At 45.8% G+C, this 13,995-nt stretch overlaps 1 protein-coding gene across 4 annotated transcripts in view; it reads left to right on the forward strand.

Moving 5' to 3' along the window:
- The window catches only part of RALBP1 (ralA binding protein 1), a 48,566-nt gene extending 35,062 nt beyond the window's left edge, over positions 1-13,504 (forward strand). For all 4 annotated transcript variants that reach the window (XM_069568649.1, XM_069568647.1, XM_069568648.1 and 1 more), the window contains exons 7-10: positions 7,411-7,518; positions 11,187-11,308; positions 11,544-11,667; positions 12,084-13,504. In XM_069568649.1, the coding sequence (XP_069424750.1) occupies positions 7,411-7,518; positions 11,187-11,308; positions 11,544-11,667; positions 12,084-12,290 (561 nt within the window). In that variant the 3' untranslated portion in view covers positions 12,291-13,504. The remainder of the gene's footprint in view (positions 1-7,410; positions 7,519-11,186; positions 11,309-11,543; positions 11,668-12,083) is intronic.
- The last annotated feature ends 491 nt before the right edge of the window (positions 13,505-13,995 follow it).

The following is a 13,995-nucleotide window of genomic DNA, read 5'->3' on the forward strand; positions in this document are numbered from 1 at the left end:
GCTTTCTTATTCTCCTTGCTGTTCTTTGGAACTCTGCATTCATATGCTTATATCTTTCCTTTTCTCCTTTGCTTTTTGCCTCTCTTCTTTTCACAGCTATTTGTAAGGTTTCCCCAGACAGCCATTTTGCTTTTTTGCATTTCTTTTCCATGGGGATGGTCTTGATCCCTGTCTCCTGTACAATATCATGAACCTAGTCCATAGTTCATCAGGCACTCTATCTATCAGATCTAGGCCCTTAAATCTATTTCTCACTTCTACTGTATAATCATAAGGGACTTGATTTAGGTCATACCTGAGTGGTCTAGTGGTTTTCCCTACTTTCTTCAATTTAAGTCTGAATTTGGCAATAAGGAGCTCATGATCTGAGCCACAGTCAGCTCCTGGTCTTGTTTTTGTTGATTGTATAGAGCTTCTCCATCTTTGGCTGCAAAGAATATAATCAATCTGATCAATCAATGTAATCAAACAATATAATCAATCAGTATATATAATCAATATATTTCAATCTGTTGACCATCTGGTGATGTCCATGTGTAGAGTCTTCTCTTGTGTTGTTGGAAGAGGGTGTTTGCTATGACCAGTGTGTTCTCTTGGCAAAATTCTATTAGCCTTTGCCCTGCTTCATTCCATATTCCAAGGCCAAATTTGCCTGTTACTCCAGGTGTTTCTTGACTTCCTACTTTGCATTCCAGTCCCCTATAATGAAAAGGACATCTTTTGGGGGTGTTAGTTCTAAAAGGTCTTGTAGGTCTTCGTAGAACCGTTCAACATCAGCTGCTTCAGCGTTACTGGTTGGGGCATAGACTTGGATTGCTGTGTTTAGTTTTGTTTTGTTTTGTTTTTTTCAGTGTTACAGCTCTATTTTATTTAGAAGATAGCAGGAGAATCCATCCTCAAAGTGTGAGGGCATGCCAACCCAAAGATTTGAAGGGAAGAGAGTGGAGGAGCGCATGGGAGAGGGGGAGAGAGAGAGAGGGAGAGAGAGAGAAAGAGCATACACACGCGGGAGAGAGAGAGAGAGAGCACACGCACGTGGGAGAGGAAGAGAGAGAGAGAGAGAGAGAGAGAGCGCATGCATGCAGGAGAGGAAGAGAGAGAGAGCAACGCTTTGGCGCCTCCTTTTATATGTTTTCTTCCTCCCCCTGGGCCTGCCCTATGCAAATTGGGCTTAGCCAGGAGTGCTGTTCGTTCTACCTGAAGTCTTCACTCTGCTCCTCGGACCTTCCTTTGACCTTCCTTGTTTTTTAGCCACTGCCATTTTGGACTCCGTTTCCCTATTCTACCTACCTAACGTTCCCCCCTCAAGAGATGGGAGGCCCAATTCTCTGGGAACAGGGGCGTCGAGGTCTTTCTGGCTACTTCTTGCTGAACTGGGGCGGTGAGGGGTTTTGGGCCTCCCCCTCTTGCTAGTCTCAAGCCTCAGAGTCCTTATAGCAGTGTCCATCTAAGGGTGTGATATTTTTCGTGGTCGGCTGTAGTTTTATATCTTTGTTGAACTGGCACTGCATGTTGTAGCTTGTTGACCTGGGCAGAGACAAAGCAGGTTAGACAATTGACAGTTCATGGAATAATCATAAGTATCATCAATATAGCATAATAAGGACTAGTAGGGTCATTATTCATTTTTAAATTCACATCGCCAGGATGGCTCAAGTCCCTCCTTGTTCAGGTATCAGAAGATCTATCTCTTGTCTGTTTTGGAATACAATCTCTGTCAAGCTGTGTTGGCTGTTTAGAGCTATCCTGAGAAATCTTACCCCCAAAAACTAGATTTTGGGGGTATTCATTCAGATGGCACTCATTGGTAGTCCTGAATAGGTATTTGAGATCTCCCAGGGGCTCACAGATGTATTGAGTGTCCTCTTCTGTCTTCTTCCATGGCTTGACTTGTGAGTAGTTAATCTAGGAGTCATGTCCTGGTACCTTGACTGCCGGCTCTTCTTTTTCCATCCAAGATAAAGCTGCTTCCATCAGTGTACCAGATTTCCTCAGAATTGGTCAGAGGATCTTCTGACAATCCCTCTTGGGGTTTTGTCCAGTGGTCCAAGGTTTCTGCCACATCCAGTTGCACCCTTGGCTCCAGCCCCGTGATGGTTATCTGTGACAGGTGGGCTGGCTGGAGCGGGCTGCTTCAGTCCTCTTGAACCATCGTGAGAGTAGGCTTGGCGCTTGACCTTGAGGCTCTTGGGTCCCGAGGGCAGAGTGCCACCCAATGTCCCAGTTGATGGCATTTGTGGCAAGCTGTTCTAGGAGACTTGTCGCGGTTTGGACACTCTTGGCCCAGTGCCCCGCCTGTCTACAGATCAGGCATTTGTCTCGTGCCTTGTCCTTCAAGGACTCGGGGTTTGCCATAGGGCTTCTCTGGAGGGCGGCCAGCATCTGGGCATGCCTTGTCTCTTTCTTTCTCTCCTTCTCCTGGGCCTTGGCCTCCTTCTCCTGTTCTCTTAACTGGAGGTCTTCTGGGATCCGAGACTGGGCCGCGTGACCTTTCTGCTGAGTTTATTTTTCACTGTCCCGGTTTCCAGCACGATGGGCCTTCCCCTGTGGTGGGTTTCTTCGCCTTCTGCTTCTAGCGCAGGAGCTTCGCTGAGTTGGGCTCCTGCTGTGCTTGGCCTCTTCCGCGCGGAGGTTGTTTCAGCCTGGTTACATCCGAGTCACGGCACCATAGATGTCATGCGAGTGTATGTTCCTTGGTTCTTTGTCTTGTCACAACAAAGATTTGGAGCAACGGACATTAAAGCCCTCGGCGCGTCACAGCTCTCGGGTCTTGGACAAACCGTGTTATAGCTCTTAGGCAAATCAGTGTTACAGCTCTATTTTATTTGGAAGATAGCAGGAGAATCCATCCTCAAAGTGTGAGGGCATGCCAACCCAAAGATTTGAAGGGAAGAGAGTGGAGGAGCGCATGGGAGAGGGGGAGAGAGAGAGAAGGAGAGAGAGAGAGAGAGAGAGAGAGCACGCATGTGGGAGAGGAAGAGAGAGAGAGAGAGAAAGACCACATGCACGCAGGAGAGGAAGAGAGGGATTACTGTGATATTGAATGGTTTGCCTTGGAAATGAACAGAGATCATTCTGTCGTTTTTGAGATTGCATCCAAGTACTGCATTTCAGACTCTTGTTGACCATGATGGCTGCTCCATTTCTTCTGAGGGATTCCTGCCCGCAGTAGTAGATATAATGGTCATCTGAGTTAAATTCACCCATTCCAGTCCATTTTAGTTTGCTGATTCCTAGAATGTCGACATTCACTCTTGCCATCTCCTGTTTGACCACTTCCAATTTGCCTTGATTCATGGACCTGACATTCCAGGTTCCTATGCAATATTGCTCTTTACAGCATCAGACCTTGCTTCTATCACCAGTCACATCCACAACTGGGTATTGTTTTTGCTTTGGCTCCATCCCTTCATTCTTTCTGGAGTTATTTCTCCACCTACAGACCTGGGGAGTTCCTCTTTCAGTATCCTATCATTTTGCCTTTTCATACTGTTCATGGGGTTCTCAAGGCAAGAATACTGAAGTGGTTTGCCATTCCCTTCTCCAGTGGACCACATTCTGTCAGACCTCTCCACCATGACCCGCCCATCTTGGGTGGCCCCATGGGCGTGGCTTAGTTTCATTGAGTTAGACAAGGCTGTGGTCCTAGTGTGATTAGATTGACTAGTTTTCTGTGATTATGGTTTCAGTGTGTCTGCCCTCTGATGCCCTCTTGCAACACCTACCGTCTTACCTTGGGTTTCTCTTACCTTGGACTTGGGGTATCTCTTCATGGCTGCTCCAGCAAAGCACAGCCACTGCTCCTTACCTTGGGCTAGGGGTATCTCCTCACCACCACCCCTCCTGACCGTGAACGTGGAATAGCTCCTCTAGGCCCTCCTGCGCCTGCACAGCCACTGCTCCTTGGACGTGGGGTTGCTCCTCCCAGCCGCTGCCCCTGGCCTCAGGCATGGGGTAGCTCCTCCTGGCTGCCGCTCCTCGGGCATGGGGTCCTCCCGGCTGCTGCCCCTGACCTCAGTGTTGGGTAGCTCCTCTCTCCCGTGCTTGTACGCAGTCACAGCCGCCCACGCTCTTTGGGGATAGTGAACTATGGGATAGTGCAACTAAAAAAAGAAAACATAAATAAATTAGAAATATGTTTATATCACAATATTGTTAAGATGTTAGGTTTTCCCAAGTTGATCTGTGGATTCAACTCCAGTCAAAATTTAAACAGGTGATTTTGGTAGAAATTAATAAGCTTTTCTAAAATCTCTGTGAAAAAAAAAAAAAAACTATGAGGAAATATAAATGACCTAACTGTTTTGAAAAAGGACTACATTGGAAGACTCACATCACCTGATGAAGATTTTCTGTAAAGCTACAGTGATCAATAGTCAGTATTCGATAAGAATGGGCATACAGAATAGAAAGTCCAGAAACAGACCAACACATGTGTGGGCAGGTAATTTTCAACAAAGATGCTAAGACAATTGACTAGGGAAGTTTTTTATTTTCAACAAATGGTGCTGTAACAATTGGATACCTATATGCGGAGAAGGCACTGGCACCCCACTCCAGTACTCCTGGAAGATCCCATGGACGGAGGATCCTGGTGGGCTACAGTCCATGGAGTCGCTGGGAGTTGGATACTACTGAGCGACTTCACTTTCACTTTTCACTTTCATGCATTGGAGAAGGCAATGGCAACCCACTCGTGTTCTTGCCTGGAGAATCTCAGGGACAGGGGAGCCTGGTAGGCTGCTGTCTATGGGGTTGTTAAGAGTCAGACACGATTGAGCGACTTCACTTTCACTTTTCACTTTCATGCATTGGAGAAGGAAATGGCAACCCACTCCAGTGTTCTTGCCTGGAGAATCTCAGGGACGGGGGAGCCTGGTGAGCTGCCGTCTATGGGGTCGCACAGAGTCAGACACTACTGAAGCGACTTAGCAGCAGCATGCCAAAAAAAGAGAGCTTTTTTTCCCCCTCTTTCCATGCAACATATATAGAAATAAGTGCTAATGAATCGTAGACTGACTTAATAAACAGAGAAGATCTTACTGACTGGCTTAGGCGGTAATTTTTTTTTAATTGAAGTATAGTTGATTTACAGTGTTGTTTTAATTACAGCAAAGTGAATCAGCCATGCACACGCAGATACACATTCTTCTTCATATTCTTCTACATTATGGTTTTTCACAGGATATTGGATAGAGTTCCCTGTGCTGTGCAGTAGGGCCTTGTTGTTTATCCATTGTGTGTATAGTAGTTGGCATCTGCTAACCCCAGCCTCCCAGTCTATTCCTTCCCCATGCTCCCATTCCCTTGGCAACCACAGGTCTGTTCTCTGTGTCTGTGAGTCTTTTGCTGTTTCATAAATAAGTTTGAGTCATTTTAGATCCCACATATAAGGGGACTAACTTTGCTTAGTATGATCAGTTCTAGTTGCATCTATGTTGGTGCAAATGGCATTACTGCTTTTAAATGGCTGAATAGTGTTGCATTGTATGTGTTTATATATAGATATATGTATATATGTCTTCTTTATTCATCTGTCAGTGGACATTTAGGTTGTTTGCATGTCTTGGCTATTGTGAATAGTGTGCTGTGAACATGAGGGGTGCACGTATCTTTTTGAATTATAGTTTTATCTGGATATAGGCCCAGGAGTGGGCTTACTGGATTGTATGACAACTCTGTTTTTTGGTATTTTGAGGAAACTCTGCACTGTTTTCCATAGTGGCTGTACCAACTTAAATTCCTACGAACAGTGTAAGAAGTTTCCCTTTTCTCCACACCCTCTCCAGCATTTATTATTTGTAGACTTTTTAATGATGGCCGTGCTAACCATTGTGAGGTGATACCTCATTTTAGTTTTGACTTGCATTTCTCTAATAATTAGCAATGATGATTTCATCTTTTCATTTGCTTGTTGGCCATCTGTATGTCTTCTTTGGAGAAATGTCTATTTGGGTCTTTTGCCCATTTTTTGATTGGGTTTTTAAAAAATTTTTGTTATCGAGTTGTATGAGCTGTTTGAGTGATTTCTTAAATAGAATACAAAAATTCATGAACTATAAAAGAAAAATTTAGAAAACTGTATTTTATCAAAACATACTCTTCAAAAGACACTGTTAAAAAGATGACCATGCAGGCCAGAGGCTGTGACATATTTGCAAAAAACAGATACTTGATAAAGTTCTTGAACTAGAATATATTAAAAACTCTTTAGACTTAATAAGACAAACAAATTTTTTAAGTTGTATTTTTTTAGGGTAGTTTTAGGTTGACAGCCAAACTGAGGGAAAGGTACAGAGAATTCATACTCCTTTACCCCATATGCTTAGCCTCTGTCATTATTAATATCCCCCGCCAGAGTGTTTGATTATTACAATAAAAATTCAGTTTTAAAAAGGCAAAAGTTTGAACAGCACTTTACTGAAGATCTTTACCAAAGCATATATATGGATGATAAAGAAGCATATGTGAAGATTGTTTGTCATTGAGGAAGTACAGATCAGCCACAGTGAGAAACCACTGCACACCAGCCAGAATGACTCGTATTAAAAATACCAAGTGTTGACAGGAACGTAGAGCAGCTGGAGCTCTGCTTTACTGATCTTGACTGTTTCAGTCATTTTGGAAAACAGTTTGGCAGTTTCAGAGTTAAGCACCAGGTTATCATCTGGCCCAGCAATCCCACTCCTAAGTGTTTATCTAACAGAAGAAGGCATGTTCCCTCACAGAGCAGATACTTAATGGTTTTTATAGGTCTGATTAGTAGCTCAGAAGTAGAAAGGACTGAAATGTTCACCAGGTGGTGAACGGATAAACAGACTGGGGTGCATTCATATCCTTGCATATTACTCAGCAAACTACTGATACAACATAGATGAGTTGTGAAATTTAATGTGGCAGGAAAAAGACTGCTTACTGATTAATTCAGATTATATGAAACATAAAAGAAGGTGAGACCAGAGCAATGGAAAGCAGGTTAGTGGATCCAGGGGCAACAGGTGGCAGAGGAGTCCAAGGGTACTTTGTGGTGTTGGAGACATTCAGTGTTGTGATAGACAGTGGCTACTTGACTGTGTACTATTGGCAAGACCAACTAACTGTAGGCTTAAAGTAGACCCCTTCCAAAAAGGAAGGATCACGGAAGACAGTTTATATGGGAGGGTTCCAGAAATGCTGAGCATGTTAGCTAAAACTGAACATTTTCCTCCAGTGCATCCACAGCGTGAGATCCACACATTACTGTCAAGGCCCAGTTAGCAGATGCCCTCGTCTGGAGGTTCTGCTGGCTGTGTCACTCTTAGTTTTTCAGTTCTAGAAGCTGGGGAGGAAATTTCAGGAACGAGGACAGTGTGAGTTTGTTGAATGTGTTACAGTGGGCTGACCAGTGCTTTCATTTCTCTTGTTGGATAGGAATGTGAAACCAAGATTGCACAAGAAATAGCCAGTCTTTCAAAAGAGGATGTTTCCAAAGAAGAAATGAATGAAAACGAGGAAGTCATAAATATTCTTCTTGCCCAGGTAAGTGTAACTCCTGTATTTTGCAAGATATTTAAAAAAAAAAGAAAAATATATATTTAAGGTATAAACATGATTTGATGCACCTCCACCCAGTGAAATGATTGCTATAGTCAGTTACCCTCTCAATTACCTTCTGTGATGAGAGCACCTGAAAGATGCTCTCGTGGCATAATCCACCATTTAGTACAGTGTCGTCATCAGCATTGCCTCTCTAGACAGGCCTTCAACACAAATGCAGCTGTATTTTTTTTTTTTTACCAGTACCTCCCTATTTTACTCACCCTCCAAGGCCTGGTAACCACTGTTGTATTCTCCACTGCTGTGAGTTCAACTTTTTATTTGATTCCACAAATAATCAGTGAAATCATATGGTATTTGTCTTTTTCTGTCTGGCTTATTTCACTTATCATCATGTCTGCCAGGTTCATCTGTGCTATTAAATGCCAGGATCTCCTTCTTATGTCAGAATATATTCGTTACATATATGTGTGTGTTTATGTTTTCTGTGTTTGTATATTTATGTGGGCATGTGTATACTTACGTATTATGAGTATGTGCATGTCACATTGTTACCCATTCATCCATCAGCCATCGGGCTGTTTTCAGATATTGACTGATGTGAATGATGCTGCAGTGAACATCTCTCTTCAGTGTCCTGTTTACAGTTACACATTCAGAAGCTGGGTTGCTAGAACTGTGATAGCTCTGCTTTGTATTTTTGAGGAACCTCCGTGTTGTCTTCCACAGTCGCTGTACCAATTTATATTCCCACTAACAGTGCACAAGGGTTCCTTTTCTCCACATCCTCACCAACACTTGTTACCTCTTGTGTTTTTGATAAAGCCATTCTGACAGGTGTGAGGTGATATTTCATGGTGGTTTTCATTTGCGTTTCCCTGATGATGAGTGACAGTGATCTGTTGGCCATTTCAGTGTCTTCTTTTGAGAAATGTCAATATAAGTTCTTTGCCCATTTTTTAATTGGGTTGTTTTCTTGCTATAGAGTTGTCCGACTTCTTCTTGTATATACTAACCCCTCATCTGATGTAAGGTTTGCAGTATTTTCTCTCCTTCCGTAGGCTGTCTCTTCACTCCATTTTCTTTGCTGTGTGGAAGCTTTTTAGTGTGATGCAGTCCCCTTTGTCTGCTGTATATCTGTGCTTGTTAGGTCATATCTAAAATTCTTGCTCAAACCAGTGTTAAGAAACTCTCCCTGTGTTTTCTTCTAATAATTTTATGATTTCAGGTCTTATATTTAAGTCTTTAGTCCATTTTGAGGTGACTGATGTGTGTGTAGTGAGAGAAGGTAGTTCACTTTTTTGCCTGTGGAAAACCAGTTTCTCAACATCATGTATTAAAGAGACTGTTCTTTTTCCATTGTTTATTAGCGTTCTTGTCAAAGATCAGTTGACTGTGAATGTGTGGATTTATTTCTGGACTCTGTTCTGCTCCATTGGTGTATATGTATGTTTTTATGCCAGTACTGGACTGTTTCGGTTGTGGGGTGATGCCTCCAACTTTGTTCTTTTGTTTAAGATTGCTTTGGCTAAAAAAAAAAAAGATGTTTGCTTTGGTTCTTACAATCTTTTATGGTTCTGAATGAATTTTAGGATTATTTTTTCTGTTTCTGTGGGAAACCTCAAAACCCCATTGGAATTTTGATAGAGATTCCAGTGAATGTATAGATCACTTTGGTAGTATGGAAATTTTAACAATATTATTTCTTCTAATCTATGAACATGAGTTACCTTTCATTTTATCTTTAGTGTTTTCAGTTTCTTTCATCAGTATTTTATAGTTTTCAGTATATAGATATTTAACCTCTTTGTTTAATGGATTTGTTTTCTTAATTTCTTTTTTGGATAGTAGTGTGTAGAAATGCAACTGATTTTTTTATGTTGATTTTGTATCCTGCAACTTTCCTAAATGTATTACTTCTAACAGTTATTTGATGGACTCTATGGTTTTCTGTGTATAAGATCATGTTGTCTGTAAACAGACAATTTTACTTCTTTACAATTTGGACACCTTTGTTCCTGCTCCGTTACTCCGGCTGGTACTTCGGTACTGCATAACCAGAAGTGGTGAGACTGGGCCTCTTGTCCTCTCTCTGATCTTAGAAGAAGTACTTGCAGCCTTTCACTGGGGTACCAGGTTATCTGTAGTAGGCCTGTCATATCAGCTGTATCATGTCAAGGTATTCCTTCTATAGTCACTTTGTTGAGTTGTTATTGTGAAAGGATGTTGAATCATTTCAAGTGCTTCTTTGAATCTTTTGAGATACGATTTTTATCCTTCATGTTGTTAGTGTGCTGTATCACATTCATTGATTTGTGTTGAACCATCCTTGTATCCCAGAGATAACTAAAGTCCTACAAGTTTCAGTCCTTTTCTGTCACTTCCTTTTCTGTCATGCCTGTCAGGGATGTGTAACTCTCCTCCCCTGAAGAGAGAGTGAGGTCCCAGATGCATCTTTATTTCAGAGTTTTCATCCTGGTGTTTCTTGGAACATTAGCTTTCATAAAAAGGATGAACATCTCTGTTTAGAAACGCTGGGGACTGTGAGGAGCACAGCTCTGAGAGAGGTTTCTTATGCATACTGAAGACTTCTGTGGGTTTCTTATGCATACTGGAGACTTCTGTGGGTTTCTTATGCACACTGGAGACTGGGCCATTGGACTTTAAAGTGAACTTGACCGCAGCACCTTTCACGTTTGATCACAGGTTCTTATCCTCCCGCCACCTGTTAGTTTGGAAAGAAATGTAGGCCTTGGCTGCTTCCAGCTCATTTCTATAGCTTTCCATCTCTGTTCTCTCCTAAGTTTTGTCTGCTGTGGTGGTTTTCTTTGGTTTGGAGGGGCTAGCTAGATCCTGGACAGATGTCAGTTTTAGAAATGCATATTCTGTTAAATGCATATTTACTGTTTAAATATTATCCCTGGGGACATGGGATGAGGAGGACAGTGGCTTGTATTGAGGAGGAAAGATTTCTTCTGGGAACACTTTTCCATCACCAGCTCTGCTTTCAATGATACTGACAAGCTGCATGTCGCCGGGGCCTTTCTTGCCTGGTGACACTGTTGAAGGCCCCTGTGGCCCTCAGACAGACTCTGTGAGAAGGTGTTCAGAAAGGCTGGGGTAGAAACAGTCCCTAGTACTCTGCTGTGTGCCTGCTGGCTGGCCTCTTGTGGATCCTTTGCATAACAAGGATCCCTAAGTACCGTTTTATGTCTTGAGGAAAATCTAGTCATTCCTCCCAAGCAAGTTAGTCTACCTTTGCTGGGGAAACTGGGTATTTTAGGGGTGTGCATTACAAGCTTTCCTATAACGTGTGGGTTAACGTGTGTGTATGAAGTGTGAAGTGTTAGTTGCTCAGTCCTGTCCAACTCCCAACTCTTACAATCCCGTGGACTGTAGCCTGCTAGGCTCCTCTGTCCGTGGGATTTCCCAGGCAAGAATACTGGAGTGGGTTGCCATTTCCTTCTCCAGGGGATCTTCCTGACCTAGGGATGCAACCCGGGTCTCCTGCATTGCAGGCAGATTCTTTACTACCAGAGAAGCCCCAGTGTTGTGTGTATGGGCGTAAACAGTTCAGGGTGACAGAGGAGACCCCAGAAGAGCGACCTTTCTTAGACTTTCAGAGGTGCTCACCAGTGTCACTGCTTTAGGAGAATGAGATCCTGACTGAGCAGGAGGAGCTCCTAGCCATGGAGCAGTTCTTGCGCCGACAGATTGCCTCGGAGAAGGAAGAGATCGAACGCCTCCGGGCGGAGATCGCCGAGATCCAGAGGTGAGGGCAGGGGTCAGGGCTCAACTTGGACTCTGGGGAGAGCAGGACAGTCCAGCCTCAGCCCTTCCTGTGATGGGGCCAGGCAGAGCGCCCCCTTCCATACCTTCTGTATTACCTCTGAGGTGGGCCTTGTCCCGAGTGGACCCGCTAGAAAGCTGGGCAGCCTGGAAGCAGACCACCAGCCTGTCTGTGCGGGTGGGTCACACGCTCCCCGCCCCGTCCTGTCCCCACACAGCCGCCAGCAGCACGGCCGCAGTGAGACCGAGGAGTACTCGTCGGACAGTGAGAGCGAGAGCGAGGACGAGGACGAACTGCAGCTCATCCTGCAGGACCTGCAGCGGCAGAACGAGGAGCTGGAGGTGCGCAAGCGCGGGGCCGCTGCCCTCGGGAGCGCTGGGGTCCACGTCGTGCTTATCGGACTCTCTCCTCGCCTCTCACGGGGCCTGTGGGCCTGGGCTGCTGTCGCTCCTTCCGGCAGGGGCTCCAACACAACAGAGAATCCCACCCGGGACGCCCCTCCCGGGGTTGCTGGCCTCAGAGCCAATTGGGGGGCCAGGAGACAGGCCCCGGGCAGCAGCTCGCTCTGCCCCACAGTTTACAGATTGTGTTAGTGCTGAGCAGGAAAACACCCCCGGGAAGGAGGGAGCCCCCTGGGTCCACAGAGGGGGAGGGGCCCTGCCCAGAGGGAGGCAGGCCTGCTGGCCGTGGGCAGTGGCTCAGCCTGTTTTTGGGGTCGCGACTCCTCGCTGACCGGCCGCTGCGTCTGTCCCTGCAGATCAAGAATAACCACCTGAACCAGGCCATTCACGAGGAGCGCGAGGCCATCATCGAGCTGCGGGTGCAGCTTCGCCTGCTCCAGCTGCAGCGCGCGCGCCCCGAACCCCTGGCCGAGCCCGAGCCCGGCGCCCGAGAGCCGCCCCCGCCCACCAAGGAGCAGGCGCGGCCGTCGCCAGGCAGGGAGCGGAAGGAGACGCCCATCTGAGAGCTGGCCAGGGCGCGCGGGCCTCCAGAGACGGCTGGTCGGCACACCGGTGTCCCAGACGGTCGGCTTCTTGGAAGAGTCATTTCCTTTGTTAACTTAAAATAACTATTTTAACCCTTGAGTGGCTTCTTTTTAAACCAAAAATCGTCTTTCTTTGCTTTTTTATTACGGCAGAATCAGGATTTTTCTCTCGTTCATGGGGGAGCCACACGGGGCCGCCCTGCCCGCCACGTCCCCAGGATCTCGCTGCCGCCACTTGCCCGTGCCTTCACACCTCTGCGGTGCGGGTCCTGGGGGCCTCCATCCTGACCGGCCGGCCCCCCAACCCTCCCCTCTCAGCCCCGCCCGAGTCACCCCGGTGGCCTGGGTCATGGGAGGACCAGGGCGTCCACACAGCATGTTTCTTCAACCTTCCATTAGGACAGAGCGCCGTGGTTGGCTTGCTCGGGCCCGAATGTAAGCGTGTCTTTGCCTGCATAAGCCATATCGATGGGTAGCCGTGCGCTCACACAGGATTGCAGTCGGTGTCTACACAGGCTCGGTGAACTGCTGCTGGACGCCGGGTGGGCCAGGCTGAGTACTAGGAATCGGACTTCCTCGGGAGTCAGCCGTGGTCCTGACCACCCCCTCCCCCCACGACCTTGGTTACCCGTGGCGTCTGGCTCACAGGCACCGGGGTCCAGTGCCATTGGGTCCAAGCAAGTGGCTCTGAGAGGCTCTGGGCTGTGAAGACAAACCCACACGTCCCGGTGATGGAAACACCCCCTGAGGGCGCATCCTCTTCTCCTGGTTAGTATTTATTTCAGCACCTGGTTAACTGCGGTTTTTTATTCTCTACCTATTGCACTGTTGTGACTTGTTGGCCATTATTTGATTTTTGTACGAAAAAAAAGCTTTGTTATAGAAATCAGCATACTATTTTTTTAAACCTGGAGAGAAGATATTATGGTGACTGAAAATATGGTCAGGTGTCAAATATAAATGTATAAAAGCCTTCTTGCTGTCCTGTCGGTCATGTTACATTTATTTTATATTTGCTGGCAATACTGAAGGTTTCTTTTTTGTTTGTGTAAACTCTTAATTTCTATCACGGTGTCATGAATTTTTAAAATCAGTATTTCATTACAGTTGTCTCAGCGTTGGTAAACTAATTTTTGCCAGGACCATTATTGATTAAGCAAATAAATTCAACAGCCATTTGAGGGAGAAAAAAAGCTTCTTGTTTTCTGTGCCCATTCTTCCTTTGAAATACCTGAGTGTACTGAAGCTGGTCTGACGTGCCTTCAAGGTCTGCTTGTGAGCAGGACGTTTTGTGCTAACTCACTTTGTGTCCCTCCCTACCCCTGCTGGTGCTGAGCAGCTGTCTGGACTGGATCTGCAGTGGCTTGTGTGAGTGATGCCAGGTCAGCTGGCCCAACTGGGCAGGAAGGTGGGTTTGGCCAGGTTACTGTCTTGTAGGTGATGGCAGGGGTCTGTCTGTCTAGTGGGTCACCTCTTTGGTGCAGGTCCCGTGATTCCAGGCTGATGGTTTCAGGCTCGGGTTCTGGGGGAGCCGACACTGATGGTCTCAAGTTTGGTGAGAGCCGGGCTTCCTTTAGGCGACTCTGTTTTGGGCCTGCTAACTTACCTTTTAATCAGACTCTCAGCCTGAGAATCCTGATTGAGATTTAAGGCACTGGAGCTCCTCTCAGCTGCCGCACTGGAA

This window comes from Ovis canadensis, chromosome 23, assembly GCF_042477335.2.
Source record: "Ovis canadensis isolate MfBH-ARS-UI-01 breed Bighorn chromosome 23, ARS-UI_OviCan_v2, whole genome shotgun sequence".
Taxonomy (NCBI): Eukaryota; Metazoa; Chordata; class Mammalia; order Artiodactyla; family Bovidae; genus Ovis; species Ovis canadensis.